At 62.1% G+C, this 24,153-nt stretch overlaps 6 protein-coding genes across 6 annotated transcripts; all 6 read left to right on the plus strand.

The window, feature by feature from the left end:
* Positions 1–457: 457 nt before the first annotated feature.
* On the plus strand, positions 458–1,318 carry LINJ_05_0900 (surface antigen-like protein; the record flags this gene model as incomplete). The annotated part of the gene is made up of 1 exon (XM_001463016.1): positions 458–1,318. One exon carries the CDS (start codon positions 458–460, stop codon positions 1,316–1,318), a length of 861 nt encoding a protein of 286 aa, XP_001463053.1.
* Positions 1,319–3,120: 1,802 nt separating this feature from the next.
* On the plus strand, positions 3,121–6,429 carry LINJ_05_0910 (conserved hypothetical protein; the record flags this gene model as incomplete). The annotated part of the gene is made up of 1 exon (XM_001463017.1): positions 3,121–6,429. The coding sequence occupies one exon, from the start codon at positions 3,121–3,123 to the stop codon at positions 6,427–6,429; it is 3,309 nt and encodes a 1,102-aa protein (XP_001463054.1).
* A 500-nt stretch (positions 6,430–6,929) lies between these two features.
* LINJ_05_0920 (putative paraflagellar rod protein) lies at positions 6,930–10,196 on the plus strand (the record flags this gene model as incomplete). Its single annotated transcript, XM_001463018.1, has 1 exon — positions 6,930–10,196. The coding sequence occupies one exon, from the start codon at positions 6,930–6,932 to the stop codon at positions 10,194–10,196; it is 3,267 nt and encodes a 1,088-aa protein (XP_001463055.1).
* A 1,843-nt stretch (positions 10,197–12,039) lies between these two features.
* Positions 12,040–13,437, plus strand: LINJ_05_0930 (putative ubiquitin-conjugating enzyme; the record flags this gene model as incomplete). Its single annotated transcript, XM_001463019.1, has 1 exon — positions 12,040–13,437. One exon carries the CDS (start codon positions 12,040–12,042, stop codon positions 13,435–13,437), a length of 1,398 nt encoding a protein of 465 aa, XP_001463056.1.
* A 993-nt stretch (positions 13,438–14,430) lies between these two features.
* Positions 14,431–18,384, plus strand: LINJ_05_0940 (conserved hypothetical protein; the record flags this gene model as incomplete). Its single annotated transcript, XM_001463020.1, has 1 exon — positions 14,431–18,384. One exon carries the CDS (start codon positions 14,431–14,433, stop codon positions 18,382–18,384), a length of 3,954 nt encoding a protein of 1,317 aa, XP_001463057.1.
* A 2,051-nt stretch (positions 18,385–20,435) lies between these two features.
* LINJ_05_0950 (putative glutaminyl cyclase) lies at positions 20,436–23,159 on the plus strand (the record flags this gene model as incomplete). The annotated part of the gene is made up of 1 exon (XM_001463021.1): positions 20,436–23,159. One exon carries the CDS (start codon positions 20,436–20,438, stop codon positions 23,157–23,159), a length of 2,724 nt encoding a protein of 907 aa, XP_001463058.1.
* Positions 23,160–24,153: the final 994 nt, after the last annotated feature.

The following is a 24,153-nucleotide window of genomic DNA, read 5'->3' on the forward strand; positions in this document are numbered from 1 at the left end:
ACGAGAGAATGGGAGGTGAGGCGAATCAAGGATAACCCGTACGATTCGATGGACGCCTCGAGCATCCTCACATTCACACACGCGCACACACACACACCTGCACATGCGCTGTCCTCCACCGAGGCAAAAGAGGGATGGTGGATGATAAGCCAGAGGGGTTCCTCATCGTTGTCGCAGCGCGCCATGTCACGGTCATGCGCATCTGTACTCGTACTTCTTGCCTCGCCTCCATTTTCTGCATCGCGTGCTCCCCCCCCCACCCTCCACATCCGTCCTGTTGGCATTGCGACGCGCTCACACAAGCACACACACACACACGCATACCCGCCTGGCGCCTGTTCCTCACAAAACCTGCGTCTCACCAGACAACCACGTCACTCTCCTCCTCCCCGCCGTAGACTGTCATCTTCTCCCCACCCTCGCTCGCCACCGCCCCCTTCCCCACTCCGGTTCAGCAATGGCCATCATCCGCGACGCACTTATCCGCGTGGCGGCTCTCGCCACCATGCTAGCGCTGCTCTGTGTCGTGTCCACCGCCACCGCCGCCACCATCTCCGACGGGAGCACGCAGTACTTCGTGAAGCTGTGGTCAGGCAAGTACCCGCTCAAATACGTGTGGTCCGGCAAGGATATTTGCAAGTACGAGGGCATCTCCTGCGACACGGTTAAGCAGACGGTGACGATGCTGCTCCCCAAGATCGGCCTCACGGGCACCATCCCCGGCTACGGCTCCAAGGCGGGCTTCAAGCCTGCCAATGTGCGTGTGATCACCATCAACCTCATGGGGAACAACGAGCTCACCGGTGCCTTTCCGGAGCACTACGGACAACTGAGGCAGCTGCAGGAACTGTACTTGATGAACACGTCGCTGCAGGGCACCATCCCGCAGGCGTGGAACAACCTCGCCAACCTCGTGATTCTGGACGTGTCAAACACGAAGGCGTGCGGCAACCTGCCGGCCTGGGACGCCAAGAGCATGAAGTCGCTCCAGTACATGCACTTCACAGGCAACAGCCTGATGAAGGGCTCCATCCCGGCGAGCCTTGCCACATTTGGCGCCGTTTCCTTCGACACCACCGGCTGTAAGTTCTGTGGCTGCCTCCCCTCGGAGTTCTCGAGTAGCATGTACATGATGATGCAGCTGATCAGCAGCCAGCCCCAGGTGAACACGCAGGACTGCATGACGGCCAACACGTGCACGGTCCAGCACATGAGCTGTAAAGCCAAGGCGAACGCCGCCGCGATTGCCTGCAGCCGCGCGAGCGTCGCGGCAGTCGTGGCCGGCGTTCTCATCGCGGTGGCGTCGCTCCTCGCGTAGGCAGTAAGAGGGAACCGGCATGAGGAGAGGCAGAGAGATGCGAATGAATACGAGGAATCCATTGTTTACGGAGAAGGAGGCGGTCAGTGCGCGTGGCTCGCGTACATGTCTCTCTCTCTGTGTTTGTGTCGGGAGTGGGTGGGTGGGTGGGGAGGGGTGAGGGATACGCACGGGCACACTGCCGCTGCCGCCAACAACCTCCGCCGCCATCCGCCACCATTCTCTGGCACGCATGCCTCATATTGGGGTTCCGATTGTCTAATAGGTTTTTGTGTCTCCTCTTCCCACCTCATTCTTGCTATACTCCACCGCACCGCCACATCATCCATGGTGGTGCGCTGGTGGCAGCTACCCATGCTTCCTTCCTGTCATCCCATCCACCCACCACCCCTCACCCTATCCCTTCCTCATATGCTTCACACCCCTCCCCGTGCCTGCATGCCTGCCTCTCTTGTCGGTCGGTCTGCCGGGTGTGTCGAGTCGACAGCGCCCTCACCCCCCCCCCTCCTCCGCACACACACACCGGCATCGACCTCTCCCCCTTCGTCTGTTACCTTCTTGGGCATGGAGAGAAAGAGAGACAACGACGAAGACGAGGACGGCGACGCACACACAACACACATCGCTCGCGCGAGCACGGAGACGGGTGTAGTTGCGCCCTGCGCACCTCACGCGATACACAAGCGACGAGAGAGGGCGGGAACCAGATGGCGGGGGAGGCGCACGGCTTTGCTTTTATGCCTTCCCGTGTGCCTTTGTATGCGCGTATGTGTACGTGTGTGTGTGTGTGTGTGTTCACGTGCAGGGGTATCCATGCGGACGTGTATGCGTCCCTAAAGAAGAAGCGAGTGAGTGAGCGCGAGCTGACTCGTGGTCGGCATCACTATGCTTCATCTCGCCCTACCTTGGCCATCATCCGCATCATCTCCATGGTCACATGCACGCCGTAATGCACCTCGCTTCCGCATTTCCTGTGTGGGTGTGGGTGTGGGTGTGGGTGTCACCTTTCCTAGTTTCTTTGCCTTGCCATCCCCTCCTCCTATATACGTATATATATATATATACCTGCATGTCTCGCTCTCTCCCACGCACACGCACATGCGACGCGGCAGGCAAGCATCGCCCTCCGTCTACAGCGTGGGCAATGCGAAGTGGTGTGCGGCTGTAATGCGTGCATGTGGGCAGGAGGACATGCCTCGTGTATGTGCGTAGCCCCTCTTTGTTCTTTTCTGACTTGTTTCCTTGTTGCGCGTATGTGCCTATGAACGTGTGTATTATTCTGTGTTGCTGACTTGCTGCCCGTCGGCGCGCATGCGTGTGTGCGCGCTGGGTGTGTGTACTGGGTGTACGCGGCTGTCTGTAGGTCTCTGTGTGTGTGTGTGTGCATCTTAGCAGCGCTCGTGTTGCATTTTGTATACTGTGACGCGCCATCCATGAATGGGCCTCCATCATCGCCTTCTATCCCGCCTTCCTTCCATTTCCACTTCCCCCTCCCCTCGGCCGCCTCACCGCCATCTTCTTGTCTGTGCGTGCACACTACACACACGCGCATACACACATACATGTAAATATATATATATATATATACGCGTATATATGTGCATGCTCATGTGTCCAATGGTAGTGATTTCCATTGATTTCGAATCATCTATTTCGTGGAACGGTGATGGAGAGTGGAGCGCCACTGCGCACAACCACACCCACCGTCATTCTTTCGATTTGTGCACACCATCTCTCTCCCTCTCGCCTCGCTCTGTACGTGCGTGTGCGTCTGCCTCCCTCTCCTGCTTTCGGACCGACACATGACACTCCGCGGTGGAGGAGGCAGCGGCCCTGCCGCGTCTTCGCTGTCTACGATGGACTTCCCATTACACGTAGCCTCGCCGTCCCCCACCGCGTCATCCTCCTCGCCCGCCCCCACCGCAGCCGCAGCAGCCTCCACATCGCTACTGAGCTCGTCCAACGCGCTGGAGCTGATGCGCACGTATCACATGTACGTGCGGGTGCACAAGACGCGCTGCCGGTATCTTCTTCTTCTGCTACTGATGCTCCTCTACTACTTCCAGTGCACCTTGTGCGGGCGGCACGACATTCTCATGAACGCTGCCGGCGAGGGGTCGTACAGGGGTCTGAGCGGCGGTGTTGCAGGTAGCAGTGCTGTGGGAGGCGCCGGCCTCGCTGGTACCGGAGCCGGAGGCCCTTCAAAGGACGGCGGCCTACGCCTCGGTCTAGCCGCTCCAGACACGGAGGCTGCGGGCGATGACGGCGGTCTGGCGGGCAGCTCCGAAGGCAGGCGTCGCCGTTACGCGCGGCCGCCGCTTATCGCGCGTGCGCTGGGCGGCATAGGGGCGACGGTGGGCCGAATGGACCTGTGCGAAATAGAGTGGTGGCCCCCGTCCAACCGGACACCAGACGCGACCGACGCACACTATGAGCAAGGGCTGAACGTGGCTACCCCCAACGCGGCCTCTCTTTCGCTGGCTCGCAGTGAACCGCCATGGTCAGCCAATACACAGCGTGGGCTCGTCGCGGCCATCGCCCACAGCGCAACGCGACTATCAGGTCTTCTGTTTGGCGAGGACCCCCCACCGTACGAGCGGGCGCTGAGCGCCTTCTTCCGCACGCGGCAGGCGAGGTCGGGCGGGTCGTGCAACCGCTGTCAGGCCCGCGCCATCGACAAAGGCGTCCAGAAAGAGCTGATCAACTACAACGCCTTCGCGCGAGACTTTAAGCTCCGCGTCCCGCTGCTGCTCTATTACAACCGCATGCCCGTCTACGCCATGATGCAGCACCTGCGGCTCATGCGGGCTCGAAGCTACCAGTTGCTGGATTACATGAGTCGCGGCCACGCCTCGCAGAGCCGGCCGGAAACAGCGGCGGGCGACGGCGCCGACAGCCCAGACTTGCACGCGCGGCAGCTGCGCTTTGAGCTGGCACGGCTGTCGCTGGTCTTTTATCTGCAGCGCCTCCACCTGCGCGCGCTGCGGCACGCGGACGCCATGCGGCTGGAGACGTTCCACTTCCTCCGCTATCTTAGCTCCACCATCCCCGTCCTGCGCAGCGTCTGGGTGGGGCAGGATCACTGCAGCTGGCCAGGCGTCTCGTGCGTCGTCGTCCGCGTTCCGCTGAACTCGCTGATCGACAGCGAGCACCCTGCTGTGCAGGCGTTCGTGGAGGACATCTTCTCTGTCTGCCGCGGCCCGCGGTGCCGACAGCGGCGCTGCGCCGCGCCGTCCTGCTCGGCCTACACACGCCATCTGACGCGCCGCCTGTTCACCTCGGCGGCGCCGGCGTACTGGCTCAAGTGGGACCGCACGGACGACACGGCAGCGATGGACGAGATGATCTGGGAGAAGGCCCCCACCTCATCACGCGGTGCTGCCGGCGTCAATGGGATGGCGGCAGCACCACCGCCATCTCCCTCGGCCGCCTCCACCGGCACTGACGGAGACGCAGGGCGCAGCGGAAGCACAAAGGCAGCATCCGCAAGCTCCGCGGCGGCGGCAGCAGCCCGCTCGAGCCGCGGCACCCCTGCGAGATCGAAACGGTCGGTGTGGACGGAGCAGATGTTCGCGTACGAGCACCCGCACCTGGTCCTGACGGAACCAACCTTGCTCGTCGACATCGACGTGCAGAACATCATCCAGGAGATGGTCGAGCCCGTCGTCGCAAGTGCCCCTTGCAACGGCGGCGACAACGAATGGGCGCCGTCATCACCGTCGCCATCAGCGACTCTCTCAGGCCCCCCGTCAGACTTCGCCACGCCGGAGTACGCCGAGGACGTCGAGCGGCCACTCACTGGTGATCTCTTCAGTATGCAGCGCCGCCTTCTCCGGACGATTGCCGAGGCCGCGCCGCGGGGGCTGCAGTACGGCAAGCAGCGCAACGATAGCTCCACCGTGACGATCCCGTACACCTTTGTCAAGCTGAACTTGGTGAACATGGGGCTGCGTGGGTACTTGCCGGACTTCTACGACATCGCGTCCGCGTATGATGAGCAGCGAGACGCTGTCGCTGCTCATGGAAAGCGCGAGGGCACCAACAAAGGCAGCGGTGGTGCCAGCGGCACCCAGTCGGGCTTCGTCGATGCCTGCGAGGCGGCGAACCTTCCGTCCGCAACAGCAGCCGCGACCCGGCAATGCAGCAGCAAGTCAGCGCCGGAAGCCAGCGTGCTCACCCCTCGCTCTGACCTGTACTGGGGCCGTCGCTCTCGCATGCGCATGTTGGAAGCACGCAACTTGTCCTCTGCCTCCCTCGCAATGGCCTCGGCGCGGCGGCCTCTAGCGTCTGTGGCGGCGATCGGAAGCGAGCTGCAGTGGGTGCTGCGTCGGCTGGAGAAGATCGGCCAGCGCAACCACCACGAAGACCTTGCCGCCTACTTCTCCGAGGTGGCCTCGCTGGCCCGCTTTCAAAATGAGCAGTGGAGCCCCTACCGGTGGCCGGAGGCGATGATCGCCGCCATGAGCGACGTGTCGCAGTCCGCCACGCGGCGGCTCTACAGCATCCTCGAGGACAGCGCCTTCTCCCCAAGCTTTACCGACCCGGTGCAGAGCATCGATCACAGCGTGAACGCCTTCGGGGAGCTGAACCCGCGTCTGATCGGCCTTCTGTCACTCGACGTCTCGGCAAACCCGTTGCTGACGCATCTGTTTCCACGAACGTGGTTGTCTATCCCGCATCTGCAGTCAGTGCGGACGACCGGCACTTCCATCCTGGCACCGCCGCTGCGGCTGCGGCCACGCCTCTACAACCACGCCGCCTACTGCCCTGCGTCGTCTATGCGCTTCGGCAGTGGTATGAAGGCGGACGCCGACGAGGCAATGGGCGAACGACGCCGCAGGGATACGGAGGTGACAGCAGCGACGGAGACGGCACTTGACAAGGTCGAGGTATCCTCTGCTACGGGGAGCAGCCTTCATGACAAGGACTTCATTGGTGCTGTGCTCATGCCGCCCTTCTCCAAAATCGACACTGTGTTCTCTGCCAGCAGCCCGTCGGAAACTATCTTCCAGCATCAGGACCCCCTCACCGGCCGGCGTCTCCTCAACTATCCAGCCTCCCTCCATGACGGCTTTGTGCAGGGCATCAAACGCCTCCTCTCACTGCAGTAGCTAGTCAGCTCCCTGCCTCCCTCCCTCCCTCACCCATCCATCCCACCCCATGTTACTACGAGTTAAGGCCCGCCTCGTGCGCAGAGAAGCGCCCGTGAGACAGACGCGCGTGGATGAGTGTGAGCCTCCGCGCGTGTGTGTGTGTGTGTGTTCCTTGTTTCCGGTCGCACCCTTCAACATGGCGTGCCAATCTCACCACCACCACCACTACCAGCGCTCCCCTCCCTTTCGCCGTCCTGCGCCGCATCCCTCCTCGATATGCGGCACCTCTCATCCACGCTACTCGTGATGCAACCAACCCACACATCCATTACCTCACGTCCATCCTCTCTCCGCTCTCTCTCTCCTTCCCCCACCCTCCCGCCCCAGCGTCAAGGCCTGACGGCGCTGCCGCTCATCTCTCGAGTGCACATCATCTGACACACCCACCGGCCCGCACCCACACACGGCAGCACCAAAGATCACCATCCGTGTCGTTGCGTGCGTGCCAATCAAGAAGGATGCTGCTGTCCTCCCCCGCGGCGGCAGCGCCGAACGCCAGTGGCGGCGGCAGTGGTGGTGCAGCCGCTGGCGACGAGGTTGTCTCGCCCACCCTGGAAACATCGACGGCGCTTTCCACAGCGCATGCGCAGCTCGTGCTTTTAGAATATGCGATTCGTGCTGCTGCCGCCAGCGCTGTCCCCAGTGATGCCTCTGCCCAGTCACATCGAAAGGCATCCGAAGCGACGCGCACAATGAGCGCGACCGTGGGCTCGCAAAACTCCCTGCTCCCCGGGCCTGTACCGGCTGAGTCCGGCTCTCCGACGAGCATCATGGCGGCGACGCGGCTGTCCAGTGTGACGGCAACAGCGCCGTCAGGTGCCAGCGAACGGCTCAGCGCGCTGCACGACAACCTGCGGCGTGTTCGGCGCCTCATGCAGCAATACGAGGAGGCCTCGCAGCGCGTCATCAAGGTACACCTGCTTCCCTCCTCCGAGACGGGCGAGGAGACTCTCGGGTCAGTGGCCACGCCCACTGCGCATGCCGTTCAAAGGACGAAGGAGGTGACTCCGCAGCAGCCGAGCGTCTCGGTCGCCGCAGCCGCAGCAGCAGCAGACCGCCCGTTTCTTGAGCAGCACAGCTCAAACTCGGCAAACGTTGCCAGCAGCGGCAAACCAGCCGCAGAGCAGCAGAACACCCTCCCGTCCCTGCACCAGCGCCGAGCGCTTGCCAGCGACGCCGTCTTCACGCGTTTCTGCGGGTTGCGCGTCACTCCTGATCAGTTGCTCCTGCCACTTCCGCCGCCAGCGACCCCGACCGCCTCACCTGCATCGCCCGAGTTCGCGCAGCAGCGCATGTCACCGCGAGGCATCGACGACGACGCTGAGGAAAAAAAGAGCGGAAATGGGAGTGGCTTGGTGAGCCACTACTCCGAGCCCGTGAAGAAGCGTGGTAGCAACAACAAAACCAGCAGCAGCCAGATGGTGGGTAGCCGGAATGCGAAAGCCCAGCACAGCTCGGCTTCCAGCAGCCCCAGGCACTCTCCCGTGTCTCGCACGGCGCAGCAACGGAAGCGCACGAGCGCCGAGGCCGTACTGGAGGAATACGCGAAGCTCTTCTATCGCCCCTCCGCCACAGCGGCATCGCCGCCGGCGGCACCGTCAGACAACACTAAAGTCACCAAAGCGGGAAGCCTGTCCTCATCGACACCGACTGATGACGGTGAAGTGGCGCAACCGCTACAGGAGACGCAGCAGCAGTTTGCGGCCCTGCAGCTGTGTCATCTGTTTGCCTACGAGGCACACCTGAGGTCTGCGGCTGCGCTTGCTGATAGCCAGGGCAAAGACAATGACGTCAGTACCATCACAAGAGGAATAACAGCTGTCGGGGCAGCGACAACCGGCGCGCAAGTCGACGATATCAGTTGGCAGCACATACCTGTCGCCGTTCAGCACATGCAGGACAGCCTCACCGCGCTGCAGGCCCGTTTTACGCGTGACTCGCACTACGCCAGCTGCGGCGGACAACCAATCGCCCTCGTGCATCAGTTGCAAACCTGGACGCAGCCGCTGATCCAGAATTTGAACGAGCTCCTCTCGAACTCCACCTTGGAGGAAACGGACGAGAACACGCGTGAGAAGCTGCGACGCATGAAGTTTGACGCGGAGGAGCTGCAGCAGGCGCAGGCGCAGGCAATCTCGAACGGCGATATGCAGCGCTCCGAGGAGCTCTATTACGAGCAGGCGTCGCTGGCTGAGGCGATGGCAGGGCCCTACGACGAGTTGGAGGCGATAATGCGGAAGTACGGAGAGGTGTGCGTCGACGCGCCGCTGACGCGCGTGCTGGAGCAGCGCGATCTGCTTACGACGCGGCTGACGCGCGTGATCGAGGAGCACACGAGCAAACTCTCGGAGGTCACCCTCGATGCGGAGCGGGTGAAGGAGAAGCGGCGGGCCGTGGCGCAGGCGCGTCATCGACAGCGCAACAATATGTCGACGTACAACCACACATGGAAGAAGGCGTGGCAGACGAACAGCGACCAGCAGATGGCGTGCTACCGCGCGATGGAGCAGCTGGAGAAGCAGCTGAACGACCTGCAGCAGGCGCAAAGCTTCCTCGTAGACGACTGGATCAGCCATGTCACGCAGGAGCGCCAGAGGGAGGCGGACGCGGCATCCTTTGCGTGCTTCGCAGACGCCAGGGCAGCCGCCCTCGCCGAGACGCAGCGCAACCTACAGACAGTTGTCGATGGCGTGCGCCAGTACAGTGGGGCTGTGCAGTTTAGCTGCCGTCACGTCGAGGCCTTCGTCCGCGAGGTGCTGCGAGGTCATCTCAGCCACTCTCAGGTGGCGCTTCGCAAGGACCGACTGGAGCAGTTCCGCGCCCTCTACCTCACGCTCGGCGACCTGCGCTTCAAGAAGGCGCGCAACGCCGAGGAAATCGAAAAGAAGATTGAGTACTACACGCTGCAGCAGGAGGTTGCCATGGACGCGCTCAACCCGAAGGCGAAGGAGTTCAGCAAAACCAAGCAGCGCTATGAGGCCGCGAAGGCCGAGGTGCAGAAGCAGATCGACCAGATCGACCAGCGCAGTCGACTACAGCTTGAACGCTTCCGGCCGACGGAGCAGCTGCTCCGCGAGGCTGGCGTGGACTTTGTGTCCCCCGAGGAGGAGCTCGCCAGACGCACGCAGCAACGGTCGCAGAAGCTTCTCGAGTACCAGAAACTGATAGAGGATGGCATCGGCGTGCGGCCGACCTCGAGCGCCGCCTCACGCTCCCCTGCGACGCTCACCACCGTGGCAGCTTCACAAGCGACGACCTCCTCTACTCGGACTGAAGGTGCGAAGGGCCTCACCGGCACGAATGCGCCATCGCCACCGCGGCTGCAAGCTGTCGGATCGCTGCACTCCTGTCCACGGCCGCCGAGCGCGGGGGAAGCGGCCAACCCCACCGCTACTGCTTCTGGGGCCCTTTGTGGGAAGAACGGTCGTCAGTTGCCTCCACTTCGCAGAATGAACCACACCTACCCGCCATCGCAGCGCACTGATCACAGCGACGGCAGCGACGAACCGACCGCGACGACAACAGAACCCTCGCCGCAAGGTGCAAATCAGACCTCTACAGCTGCCACGGCGGCTGCTGCCCCCACAGCTGCCTCCTTGTCGAGCCTACACGCGACGGAGGAGCGCATCATGCAGGGCATCTCCAAGATGGCGGTGACCGATCGCGGCAGGACCCACACCAGCAGCGGCGCGGCCTCCATTAGATGCAAGAGAAGCAAGCGATAATGTGAAACAATGGAGGATGGCGGTAGCACGCCAGAGCTGCGGCTCCAGATGCCGTATCAAGGTTCGCGCCCCTCTCTCCTGCTCTCACATCCCTCCCCCTGGCTGATGCACACACACAGCGCCTTTCGTGTGTGTGTTTGATGTGGCACTCACGTTGAACCGCATCTTTTTTGGAGCTTCCCTCCGCCTTCGTGTGTCACACTTCTCCTCACTGCTGCCCCCCCCCCAACCCCTCTGTCTCCTGGATGTAGAAAGGGGTGGGGGTGGGGGGCCGCAAAGGAACAGAAAAGTAAAGTGTATGCGAAAGGTTGTCGTGTGTGTGTGTGTGTGCGTGGGAGGGGTCGCTACGGTGCGCGGCGGCAGCGCCGTATGCACATATGTATACGTGTATATGTATATAAACACATGTATTGCTCCTTGGTCACCTAAACCCCCCTCACCTCCCCCTTCCCCACCCCTCGCTCCTCCTTGGCTCCTCCTGATGACAGCAAGACGCAGACACGTCAGCCTCCACCCCACCTCACCCCACCCCCTTTCCCGTCTACACCTGGATTTGCGTGGCAGCATGTACATCTATATTTGATGGATGGATGGATAAGGGGGAGGGAGGAGAGAGGGGGTAGGGAAGGTTTTGTCGACAGGGTTAGATGATGATGAGGGAGGCAACAATACGAGAACGAGAGTCCATCATCGAGAGCGGTACTGCATCACACGCACGGCAAAGGTAGACTGAGCGGTGCATGTCCATGATGGCCTGTTGCATGTAGGCGTGTAGGCGAGCACCACCTCTTTCATCGCCCTTGTCGCGGAGTGCTCTTTGTATGTGTGGCTCGCTTTTCTCCGTGTTGTTGGCGCGTGTGCCCCTCGGCATGGTCGCTCTTGTGCCAGCGTACGTGTCGGGGTGTGGTGTGTGATTGGGAGGGAGGGGGGGCTGTACAAGCGCGAACAGCAGGGAAAGAGGGAGGGGAGTAGGTGGGTGGCGGTGGTGGTGGTGATGGCAACGCAGCGTTGACGGACTGGAACGTTATTTGCCTCATTCCAGCGCACACGTCTTTCGGTCCCTCGCCGTCCACACATACATCCCACGTCCCACACGCTCTCCTCCTGCTCTCTCTCACGTGCCAGCAGTTGCCCATTCTTGTCTGTGTGTTCTTGCGTGCTGCTCTCTTTCAGCGGCGAGTCTGTGGAGCGATCGCGTTGGATGAGGGTCATGGCATTCAACCATCAGCCCTTCCACACACAAGCATATATATATATATATTATACGTGCACACAGATATAGAAGTATGCATCTGTGTGTACGTGTGCCCGCCGACAGTAGGGCGGCGCTGCGTGCGCTTATGGACAGGGGAGGGAGAAGGAAAGACAGATACGGACACACAGACGGCGCAGGATGGATGGAGGGGAGAGACAGTGACTTGGATCATCCCGTGTGCGTCGTCGTGTGCGCGGAACCTCTTTCCCTCTGTCCCTCCACCCCCCCCCCCCGCGTATTGGGGCCGTACACGCATGACCATTACCCTCCCTCCTTCCCTCATGTGGCCCCGTTCTCCTCTCTCGCACTTTCTCCCCTTTCCCCAACCCCACCAACGGCTTCCCTGCGCGCAACGCCATGCACGGCGCTGACGAAACACATGCGAAGAAGGTGTGATGACATCGTCGCTACAGCTGTGCGACGTCCACGAACAAGAGAAACCATTAGACAGTAGGTGAAGGCCCGGACCGACAGCCAAACGAAGAGAGACGCGCATACACACTCACATACACACGCGCTCTCGCAGACGCTCCGTCCCTGTGTGTCTCTGCTCTCCTCCTTCCCCCACCCCACCCCTGTTCTCGCCGCATGTCGTACGCGTCCTCCGCCATCAAGCGGCTCAGCAACGAGTACCGCCGCCTGCAGAAGCCTGAGAACCGTGTGCGCGAGTACTACATCGCGCCACTGGAGGAAAACATTTTCGAATGGCACTTCACGCTGCGTGGCCCCGGTGGGGACGACAACTCGCTTCCGTACAAGGACGGCATCTACCACGGCGCCCTCATCTTCTCCCGCTCCTACCCGCTGGAGCCGCCAGACATTCTCTTCTTTACCCGCAGTGGTCGCTTCGCTGTGCGTGAGAAGATCTGCTCGACTATCAGCAGCTACCACAAGGAGCTGTGGCAGCCGACGTACGACATTGCGCTGACATTGACGGCGCTGCGGCATTTTATGGCCCAGGAGGACGAGTTCGGCGTTGGCGCCTTCCCAAAAAGCATGATTGCACTCGAAACGAAGGAGGTGTGGGCCAAAGAAACGTGGTCGTTCACGTGCAGCAGGTGCGGGATGGCGACGAAGGACGTGTGGGAGACGCAGATGAAAATGTACCCGGAAACCTCGCCAGAGAAAGAGGCGCAGGTGCCGAAGCTGCCACTACCACCACCCGCAGCCCCCGCTGCCAGCGCCACGGCGAAGCCCGAGGACGCAGGAGAAAAGCAAGACGCTCCAGATACCGCGTCGTCGCCCGCCCCTCCCCCGTCCGCCTCCCCCTCTTCCACGCTGTCGCCGTCGCCCGCTGCCGCGGATGCGAGTGAGACAGCTGCCAAAGCCGCAGCCGCCCCAGACGCACCACAGAGCCACAATGCCCCCAAGGGCACGCCATCTTCACCGGCGTTCGCGTCAACGGCAGTGGATGCGACCGCGCTCCAGTCACCTACACCAGGCGTCCATGACACACTGCACACGCCCAGCCCAGCGGCGCACGAGCGCACAGCGAAGAGCGGCGCCTCCATAAAGGAGGAGGGGGCGATGAGCGAAGATGACGACGCGCTTTCCTGCTTCACCGACATGAGTCCTGCTCGAGTCGTGCGAGCGCCGGTGATGGCTGCACCTCCACCACCACCACCACCAGCAGCGGCAGAGCCTGACCGCCTCTACGACATGCACCTCCAGTCCCTAGTACGCGATACTCCTCGGAGTGAAGCGGGGCTCGCCGCAGCAGCAGCCGCAGACGCGACGCCACCGGTGACAAGCGCTGTGGCAGACGGCGTTGTTGCAGCTGATGTGGCAGGGGCGTCGGCTTCTCCTCTTTCAACAGCTGCTGCTGCGGTCGCGCCGCCACAATTTGCGCAGCGCGTCGTCTTTGGAGTGAACATCATGGAAGTGTCGATATCGCTACGCCTTCTCGATCGCGCCATCATCGTCAGCTTCCTCTTTGTTGTACTGATCCTGCTGCGTCGTGGCCTCTGCGCTCTGCTAATGAGCTAGCATGGTGGAGGCGGTGTGTGTGTGTGTGTGTGTGTGTGTGTGTGGAGAGGGGCGGCCGTAGCGCTGCACCGTACGCAAGCGTGAACAACTGTTGCTGCAGCTGTTTAGAATTTTTTTTGCTTGTTTGTGGAGGGTGCTGATCACGCTGTGTGCATCGAGTGTCACGGCCACCTCCACGCTTCCGACTCACATCTCCGGGTCGTATCTCTCCATGGCGATGTGAACGCCACTCGTGACGAGAGAAAGAGGGAGGGAGAGGTAGGAAGCTCCGTTATATTTCCCATCCCTCTGTGCGTGCGCGGGCCTTCAGCCTGTCGTCTTTCTGCTTGTTTACCTACACGTGTCTGTCTGCCCACGTATGACTGTGTCTGTATGTTTCTATGAGTTCTTCGTCCCCTTGGGCTGCGTACTTTTACGGTCCATCCTTGGTCTCTCTCTCTCATCGTGCTTCCATTGGGAGTGTGCCTGGACGGCCGCCCTCCCCACCTCTTCTCCATGCCCAGAGCCTACCCGATGCCTCTACAAGTGTCCCTGAAACGATGCGTGCGCATACTGCTTGGTGAGGAAGGAAGGAGAGGGAAAGGAAGAGGGCGGTGCGAAGCCACTCTCTAGCAGTGGGGACGTTAGACACCGATAGATGTATGTGTGCACGATGGTGGCACACGGAGTGCGCATCGCCATCTGTTATAAAGTGGGTGCATAGTCCCCATCCACCATCATCCCGCGTAATCCTTGCCTCCTCCTTTTGAGCATGCTTCTCCCACATGCCCCGTCCCCATCGTCATCATCATCCCGCAGCTCTCCTTCCCCTCCCCCTTTCCACACCCACACACGCTTAGCCTCTCCTCTGCATCATCCCTGCCTCTCCCGGGCACACTCTTCGTCTACATCCCTGTGAACGGTGCCTCGACCTCAGTCGTCGCCAGCGCCGACGCACTCATCAATCAACGCCCTCAGACGCATACGCAGGATCTGCACGCGGAGCTGGAGGCAATGATAAAGGTGGAGGCCGCTGGCAGCTCATCGGCGCACGCCCCCTCGCTCCCGACGCACACGCATGTGGAAACTCGCATGCTTGGCCAGCTGCCTTCGCAGATGGCGAGCTCCTCGATTGAGGCGTGGTGTGACGGTGTCCAGCACCTCATGGAGAAGTACTTCTCCCGTCTTGGGGAAGTTGTTGTAGCACACCTAGGCCTCCGCGCTCCGAGTATACAAGACCAGCACAGTAGCGGTGGCAGCGGCGCGGCAGAGAAGCGCGAAATCGTGAACAAGCTGCGAAGCGAGCACAAGGAAAATTTGGAGCTGGATGTGCAAGCGGCAGACATCGAGGCGACAGAAATGGCGCTCTTCCAGCAGCTGTGGGCGCATCATCAGCTGCAGCAGAAGCGTCAAAGACCAGTGGCGGCGGACGATGGTACCGAAAAGGAAGACCGCCTGAGCGGCGCATCACGAGGCGGGGCGTCGACACCGGATGCAGTAGCAGAAGCAGCCCTCCCCACACGTGATGGGGCATCTTACATTCGACCTCCATCCTCCTCCGCGGCAGCGACAGCGCCCGAGGACGCTGCATCGGCTACCCCATGTGACACGGAGGGAAACCCGTTCCTGAAGACGCAGCAGCACCTGGCGTCCGAGTCGGCTGCTCGCATTCCTGCGGATCTGCTGGAGCTCTTCCGCACTGCGCAGGAGCTGCACTCTGCCGCGCCGGGTAGCACCGGGCCACCGCCGCGGGCAACCCCGTCAAAGGAGGCTGCGGCAGCAGGAGAGAACCCCTTCGACGCCACCGCGAACCGTCTATCTCGAGTGTCAGTGGTGCTGAGCGAGGAGGAGAATGCGCAGGCCGCCGCGATGGCGCTCTTGTGTTTTCGCTACTTCTACAGCTCGAATTCGGCGCCGGCATCACCGGTGGAGGCAGCCGCCCCGCTCGTCTCGGCCACAAAGCCCCCCGAGCAGCCATCGCAGCCCGCCCATGTACGTGAAAAGGTGGCCGCCGCCACTATAGTGCCGAAGCAGAAGCGGCAGCGTCACCTAGCCCCCCTTCCGCGTGCCACCCCTACATCGCCGGCACTGTCCGTGCACGCATGCCACGGCGCAGATGCGTCGTCACACATATCCCTGAGCAGTCCCGGGGCGTGGCGGAAGCTCATTACGAAGCCTGGCAGCTTGGGCCCTTCTGAGCACCAGCAGCAGCCATCCTCCACACCGGCTCATGCAGCAGATCGCCTGAGGGCAGAATTGGCTTCGCTGTTTCCGCAGCAAGCACAGCAGGTGCAGGGCGGCTTCTCCTGTGGCCTTCCCCCACAGCGCGCCTTCTTCACGGGCGCCGACACGTCGGTCGACGCAGACGCCGCTGGGGAGAAATCGCGGCCAGAGAGCAAAGGCCGCAACAACCACGTCGCCTTCCTTAACGCGGACCGGACAACTGACGGGGCTCGCGGGGCAGGCGGTCGGCCTCCTCTCACCCGCCCCACGCTGGGGAGCCCCTCCACGGAGGACGCACACAACAGCGGCGCCTCCCGCAGCAAAGGCGGGGTCAAGCTGCCGTCGCTAACCTTGCATGCATCCCCCACGTCGGCAGGCGAGCGTCCGCCTTCCGCCGCTGCTTCCTCCTCTCCTCCGACACCGCCCACCCCAACCACAGCAGCAGCGGGGACGCCGCATGTGATGAGTGACCAATGCCCGGTACTTCCTGCTCTGGATCCCAGTGCTACCGCGGCGCCGAGCAGCGTTACGGCCGCGACGGCAGCCCCAGGAACGGAAGCGGCAGCGTCGGCGCAGAAGCACGGCAGTGGCGCTAAGAAAGCGAAGAAGAGAGGCGGCAGCGGGCAGCGTCGCCGTGCGCCGCGGCTCCTGCCCAAGTGTGTGGTCCTGCCGCCGAACTACAGTGGCGTTCACGGTGAGCAGCTCACGATGGCGCAGCTGGTGCAGCTGGCGGCGGGTGTTTCAGAGGATTGCGCGGTGGCGCAGGTGGATGTGAAGCGCCAGTACGACGCCGCGGATGCTGCGGCAGCGGAGCTGTACCGTCTGCAACAGGCCGTGGCGCGTGTGCTGCTGGAGAATATACAGCTGGAGAAGGACATTTATACCCTGACTGCCACATCACACGCATACGCGGCGGGAGATGAGGATGGCGACGCGGACGAGGCTGGCCGGGGCGCAGACGCCGCTGCAGGGATGAGGAGACGGCACCACAGCGACGGGGTCGACCCGTACGGTAGCCGCTACAGTGACACTAGCAAGAGCCGTGTCCGCAAGGGGGTGATGTCGTGCTTCGCTGCTTCGACCCTCTCCCCCGCATCCGCAGCCCACCCCTCTGCAGATAAGCGCAAGCGACAGCCCATTCTGCCACCTGCGCCGATGCCGCTGCCGCATTCCAAACGTGCACTCACCGCCGCCTCGCTCCTTCTGCATGTCGCCGGAGAGAAGAAGGCAGTGCCGCCGGTTTCAGCGGCAGCGGCAGCAGTGGCACACCCATGGCCGTGGCGGCAGGAAAGTGCTCCGGCGGAAAGGGCAAAGCTGAGCCCGAAGAGCTCCTGCCAGCACAAGGCACGCGCCGTCGCGTCTGCCATCCCCACTGCGGCTGAGGGGGTGACGGCGGTGGACGGCCAGCAGGAGCCACACACAATCCTGCAGGAGCTCCGCAGTGCCATCGCGAGTCGTGAGGCGGAGAAGGCGCAGACACTCGCCGAGATCGACGCCCTCTCGAGCCGCGTCACCCGCCACGACACCCTTTTGCACGCCGTGGCGGAGTACTGGCGACGCAATGCCGCCGTGATGAAGCGGCAGCACTTTGCTGTGCAGTCGCAGCCGAAGCAGTCCACGTCGTCGGAGACCATGACCCGGCTTGGCGATGGTGGCGATGGGTGGGGTTCCGAGAACGCCATTGGCACCATCGCCCCACCGTGCCTGTTCAATGCCTCAGACGGGACGCATGGCGTTGTCACTCAAGCGAACAGCAGCAACAGTGGGCATTCAACCTCAAGCCACAAGTATAGTCACAGCACCGTCATCACCGCCGCCATGAGCCTGTCAGGGAAGATGACGAACCTGGGCGGGTCACCGTCGCAGGCGCAGCGAGCCCTCGCGCAGATGGAGGCCCTCTCACCAACCCCGCTGAGCAGCACCCCCTCCTTCGACATGCGCATCACCTCGCCCGTGTCAAGCACACTCTCACCACCGCTGCAGATGCGGGCGCTAGTGCGACGGCAGATCATTCCCCCGCGCCAACGAGCGCAGGAGAGCGAGCCAGCGCCGAATAAGCCAGACGCTATCAACGCCACTCTGAGTGCTGCAACTGGCGCTGCAGTCGAGGCCGAGAGCACGCCGGTGCGAGTCCGGGTGGGCGTTCACGTGACGCCGCCGATGGAGAACGAGCTTGGTGGCAGGCCGCACCGAAAGGTGATCGCACCGCCTCTGGAGAGCCCCACCGCCGCTGCGGCTGCAGTCGCCCCATCTTCGACATTCACGGACACTGACACTACGGCCACGACGTTCCTCAGATCTCCCGACTCCGTGTCCGACACGATGGGTAGGTCACCGAGCGCCTCTGCCGCCCTCACCGTCGGAGCACCAGCAGTGCTGAAGCAAGAGTGGCGTAAGAACGAGCATGGGCTTGCTGTGTCGGCAGTAGCGGTGAACCTGTTCAACGGCAGCCCTCGACGCTGGCCAGGCAACATCTTGGCATCTCCACTGGGCTTCACCCAAGTCTACGACAGAGAGGAAGGAGAGGACGACAACGTATGCGGCAGTGGCAGCTTCCCGACCACCCCTCTGCACCCCAGCCGCAGTACCACGGCAAACAACAGCCACAGCTACGCCATCGGCGGCATGCGGCGCGGGGACGAAGACGTTCTGGATCATGGATCGTGGCGCACCATACCGGCCCTTCAGCTGGAGAACGTGGACGAGATTGCAGAGTTCATCTACAGCGTCTTCGAGCGTCCGTAAGACGTCCCTCGCATCCATGCAGGAAACATATTGGAAAGATGTGCACCGCACGCCCACCCGGCTCACCCCACGCGAGGCCGGTGAAGCCTCTCCACTTCCCCCCCATTCGCGAGCTGCTCCTAACGACATACCCGCATCGGTTGTTTTCCGCTGCCTTGCTGAGGAGGGGAAGGGGAAGAGCTGGGGCAGCTGTCAGCATACACACACCCACAGACAGGCAGAGACACACACTCAGATGGACGATGATGTTGGCGCCTTTCCTTTCGTGTGCTTGTTCGCTCATTGTTCTCATGTACAGTTAAGCCGGGGAAGTCAACCGATCACAGGTCATGACCGCAGTGGGGCAACAAGGGCGGCAACACTGCGTTCGACCTATGCCCATACCCCCGTGACGAACCACACGCGTGCACACGCACGCCTCCGTCATCTTGCGTGCCGCCCTTTTCTCGTGTGTGTGTGTGCGTCTTTCGGCTCCCCACCCACCCAACCGCCCACCACCACCCACTTGATGTATAAGGAGGCAACTAAACAACAAGACACACACACGCGCCGTACATGCGCACCCACGCGTAAACGATGAGCACGGCTGAATTTTGTCCAGCGCGTATGTACAAGGGGATGGACAGTGCGCAATGCCTAAAAATGAGAAGCGAGAGAAAGAGAGCGGGGGGAAGGGGGGCACACGCCCCATCTGCAGCACTCGCAGCAGTAATTCGACGTCACGCTCTTTCGGAAAAGGGTGTAAGGATGGCAGTACAAGGGCACATGCGATGGAGGCGAGTGGTGAGGAGATGCCAGCAACTTCCTCTTTGGGCGTGGTTCTTGCTTCTGTATGGATGTATGTGTGCGTATGTGAGTGCCCTTGCCACGTCAGATCAATTCTGCCCGCTCACCTCACCAGCCCGCGCAAGCTTTCCTCTCGTGTTCCCTTCCCCCCATTCACCTCCTTCTTGGGCTCCCTCTCTCCACTCCCTCTTCCCTCTATTTCTCGTGGCCCAAACACGCATCCACATTCATAAACATGATCATTGCCCCTTCTCTCGCTGCTCTGGTTTACTGGCTCGTGCACGGCTTCACGCCCCTAAGCGACCGGTTCTTGGTTGCACTTTCCACGCCTTCGCAGGCGACTTGGGCGGCTCTCGATGTCCGTCCCGTCTCTCCCCTCTCCTCCTCCTCCACCCTCGCTCCCTCATACGCACACGTAAAAGCAAGCGCACCCACGCACCTTATCGTTTCCTTTGTGTTTGGTGGAACGCCTCCTTCGTTTGCGCACTACCATGAATCTATCTCGCGGTGTCACTGTTGATGTGGAGAGGTTGCTGTGAGCGTGCGCGCGCGTCCTCTCTCCCTTCGTTCCATGTGCTTCTTTTCCTTGATTACACACGGTATTACGACACAGGCATACCTAAGGACGGTGAAGGGATGACGCGTCTCGACTCTCTTCTTCTCCCTCATTCTCATCCTCTCCCGCGGCTAGTAAGCGAGACCAGCCCCCGCCCCACCTACCCCCTGGAAGAGCAAAACGCCGGTCTTGGCGCGGTGGTTTCCAGCGAGTGGATGGGCTTCTATTCGATGTTGGGGGAGGGGGAGGTGTTACACGCGCGTCTACCTCCGGCTCTTCTCTTCAGGTCTTTTCGCTCGCACACTCCAGCCACGAAGTTCGATGGCGTCTTATCTCTCCTCGTACGGATCTTCGCTATTTCTGTCGGGCGGCTTCCCGTCGCAGCGCACGGGTATATATGCATACGTACATGCAAGGTGTGTGTTTGTGTGTGTGTGTGTGTGGCCCTCATCCCTCCCGCCTCCCTTCTTACCTTGGGGTGGATGTTAACCGTTTTTGCTGTCTTGTCTGCGTGCTCAGGCCAGTCCCTGACGACCCGCCACCATCACCCTCCCTCCCTCCCTCCCTCCTCCTCCTCCTCCTCCTCTCTGCCTGACCTCACACTAGCGAGGGTGGGAAATACTCATACACGCACGCGCAGACATACGGAGAGGGTGTGCGCGCTTCTCAACGACGAAGGTGACGCGCCGTGGAAGCACTGCCTTTTCTGATGCAGCATCAATCCCTGGCGGCTCGGCGGCGGGACCGCAGGCTGGCCCGCAGGGACGAATCTGCGTTTTGGTGCAGACTGCTGAAGCGGTGCCTACCCTGTCGTGCCCTGCGATGGAAGAGCGTTCACGCGACGAGCCGCACCAGGCGCATCCTCATGGGCATCCTGCTCTGCCTCATCGCCACCCTCATCCTCCTCATTGGTCTTGTGGTGTGTCTCACCTGGAAGAGCAACCGCAGCAACACCCCACTCGAGCCTGCCGCGGCGCAGTCGACGCACGCGCCTCGGGTGCCACCAGAGGTGGGTGTGCACGACCCTTGGGCCGAAGACCCCGTCGACGTCGCCGTTATCCGGCAGCGGGAGGAGGCGATGGTTCGGAAGTGGAGAGAGAACGGCTTTCGCCCTACCTACTGGGAGGTCGAGCGACGCACCCTACCGCGACTAACGAAGAGGGCCTTGGAGTCGTGGTTTGAGCACGGAAGGCGCGCGGCGGCGTCCGCCACGGCGGTGGATGTTGCAGAGGATGTGCTGATGGCGCATGCCTGGGACGCTGTCGACGGCGGCGACGCAGACGCCGACCTCTTTGACAGCCTCGCCTTTCTCTACCCACCAGCGCAGCAGAGGCAGTACTACCGCGCGGCGATGGACGCGATTCTGCGCCAGGGCCCTCGCGTCGGAGGCACGAAGCGCGACGCCCTTCTCCATCACTTAGTCGATGAGGGACTCGGACGTCGACGGTACGACGCTGCACGGCACGCCTACCACCCAGCACCGCCGCACCTCAGCCCGCGTGGGAAGGAACTGCTGGAAAAGGCGGCCGCCTCGTGGCCAGATGCACCGCACCTGGCTGCCGCGCAGCAAGACGAGGTTGCGGGCCGTGAACCGGGATGGCGGTGGTCCCTGAGTTGGGACAACTTCACGGCCGACATTCCAATACGCATCGAGGGCAGCTCGCGCGTCGAGATGCAGAACCTCGTCTTTCAGTTCCCCGGCGGGTCGCAGTTTCGTCGCAAGCAGGCCGCAGCCGCATCAGCGGCAGCAACTGGTGCAAAGGATGCACTCGACGAGTTCGTCGGTGGCGTGCCAAACCGCCGGCGCACCCGCGCTGACGATCGCAAGGAGGTACTCGAAGCTGAATACCACCCGGCCGACATGACAGGAGAGACCGTCTACACACAGGAGAACTTCCTGCAGTGGGCACAGGACGGCGTCCCGTTTAACCCTCGCCCTGCGCTGGAGCGCGGGGTGCCTGGCACGCGGGTCGTCCTGTCACCGGATGCGAAGGGGGCGCGGGTGCCGCTGAAGCCGAGTCTGTCCGCGCAGGCCGCCGAACCGGCGACGCAGCAGCCCATGAAGCACGCCGTGCTTGCCGCACACTGGGACTCGAAGTACTTCGCAGACCTCCCCTTCCTCGCCGCCTGCGACTCCGCCATGCCGGTGGTGTTCCTCCTGCGGACCATCAAGAACATCGCCGTTTTGACCGATGTGGCGGAGGCGTTGACGGAGTCGTACAAGGCCGAGCGGTCTGGCGCATTGGGCGGCGACGCGGCCGCCGCCGTTCCCGGGCTCACGAGCACGTTCCGCAACGCCACGACGGAGGCTGAAGTGAGAGAGCGGCTGGCGTCACTCCTCTCACCAGCCCATCATGCGCTCCTGTACCAGTACTTCTTCGCGCGCCCCTACAGCGTCGGCGATGAGCAACAGAACTTAGTAGCGGCAGGTATGCGAAACCATCCGACAAAGGTGGAGGTAGACGTACGCACGTGGCTGGACTGGGTGCAGCACCTGCCCATCATCTCCGTCATCCTCTTCGACGGCGAGGAGGCGTACAAGCACTGGTCCGGGGACGACAACACGTATGGGTCGCGGCACCTGGCGCAGCGGTGGCGCAGCACCCCCTCCGTGATGCGGACGCGCTACGCTGAGGGCCCACAGTCCCTCTACGACTCGGTCGACCTCTTTGCCCTCTACGACCTCATGGGCCCGGCAGGGACAACGTTCAGCAATATGTACCCGACGCAGAGCGGCATCTTCTACGCGGGGCTATCGCAGCGCGAGTGGGAGCTTCGCCATCGAGCGATGAAACACAGCTCGGCGATCTCCGCGGAGCTCCTGTGGCGGTACCACGAGGCCACCGCATTGCCGCCGGCGGAGGCGCGCGGGAAGACAGACCCCTTTCTCCGCCTCCTCGGCCCCTCACCACATGAAGCAGTCGCATCCATCAACACTGCCTACACTCGACGGCTGCTGGCGAACAACGCATCGCGCCCATCAGTGGCGTCACTCCCGCGGTCGTGGCTGATGTACGGTTCGCCGCACGAGATGCTTACGCTGCACAGCGTCGCTCGCACCACCCACGACGTCAGGTTCGTGGAAAACTTTGATCAGCTGCGGGTATACGACAGGCTGGACCGGGAGATTGCCGCCGAGAGCAGCTTCGATGCGGAACGCTACCTGAACACCATCAACCACAACATCTTCTTCTCTCCGTCTCAACAGGAGGACCTGCGCCGCAACCGAGACGTCTTCGTCGCTGAGGATGACCACAAGCACTGGCTGGACACGCAGCGGGTGCTGCATCTTATTCCCGTCCCGTTCCCCAAGTCATGGCACACGGCGAACGACGACGGCAGCAACGTGCACGATGGAACGTCGACGGACCTGTCAGGGCTGTTATGGTCTACGGTACTAGAGCTGGGCGACTACTGGACGCGTAAAGAATGAGGCAGATACAAGAGGTGGAAGCGGCGAGGAATGGTGAGAGGTTCGCGTGTGCGCAAGGGGAGAAGGGGGAGCACGAGGGACTTCACGCCCGTGGTAATATGCCCGGTCGCACGTCGTCGCTTATATATATATATATATATCAATGCTGCCTCACAGCTGTTGTGTGTGTGCGTGTCATCGCGCGCTCTTCTAGTGGTGACTCGCGTTTTATTCGTCTTGTTTTCCCTCCCGTAATGCATCTCCCCTCCCTCCCACGCGGCTCCTCCGCGTCGCATGAGTTCACCGCCAGTATGATCCGCTACACGTGCGCGTGTGCATCAAGGAGATGCAAAGTCGACCTTCGTTTTTCGCCTTCCACCGCCGTCGCGTCGCTTCGCCTGTGCGTGTGTGTAGTCATACTTGCACGACACCATGGCTTTTCCCCTCTCCTCTTTTCTGCATCCCTCATGACGGGGAGGGGGGAACACCTCAGCGCGGTATCCAGGCACCAGTACCCACCACTCTCTGTGGGGAGGTGAGGGCGATGTATTGTTACCGATGCCCGCGGCCAGGGCCTCGATGGCGTTGGGTTGAGGGAGGGGAGGGGAGGGCTTGCGACAGTGAACACGTTTGTACCATCCGGATGATGGGTAGAGAGAGTATCAGGCGCGACTCGAGTGCATCCCACCCGGTCCTCAGTGCCAGCAGGGTGGGGAGGGTGGAGCCACTCCGAGAGGCACACCAGGCGGTGACCTTCGAAGCGGGAGGTGGGTGTGGTCTGGTAGGGGGGCCGAGACCGTGCTCAGATGGCTGATTCGGCACATAGTTGTAACGCGTGCCGGCGGCCGCCTCGCGCCACGCGGTGTTTTGTTGGGCGCAGGCCAGCGGAGGGGGGAGAGTAGAGTTGAATTCGAGCGCGTGTTGAGTAGCAGAGAAGGGGGGCGCGTGGGAAAGAACAACAAAAACAGCACACACTTCTGCCTGCTGGCACACACACACACACACACAAATCCCT

Source organism: Leishmania infantum, chromosome 5 (assembly GCF_000002875.2).
Source record: "Leishmania infantum JPCM5 genome chromosome 5".
Classification (NCBI taxonomy): Eukaryota; Euglenozoa; class Kinetoplastea; order Trypanosomatida; family Trypanosomatidae; genus Leishmania; species Leishmania infantum.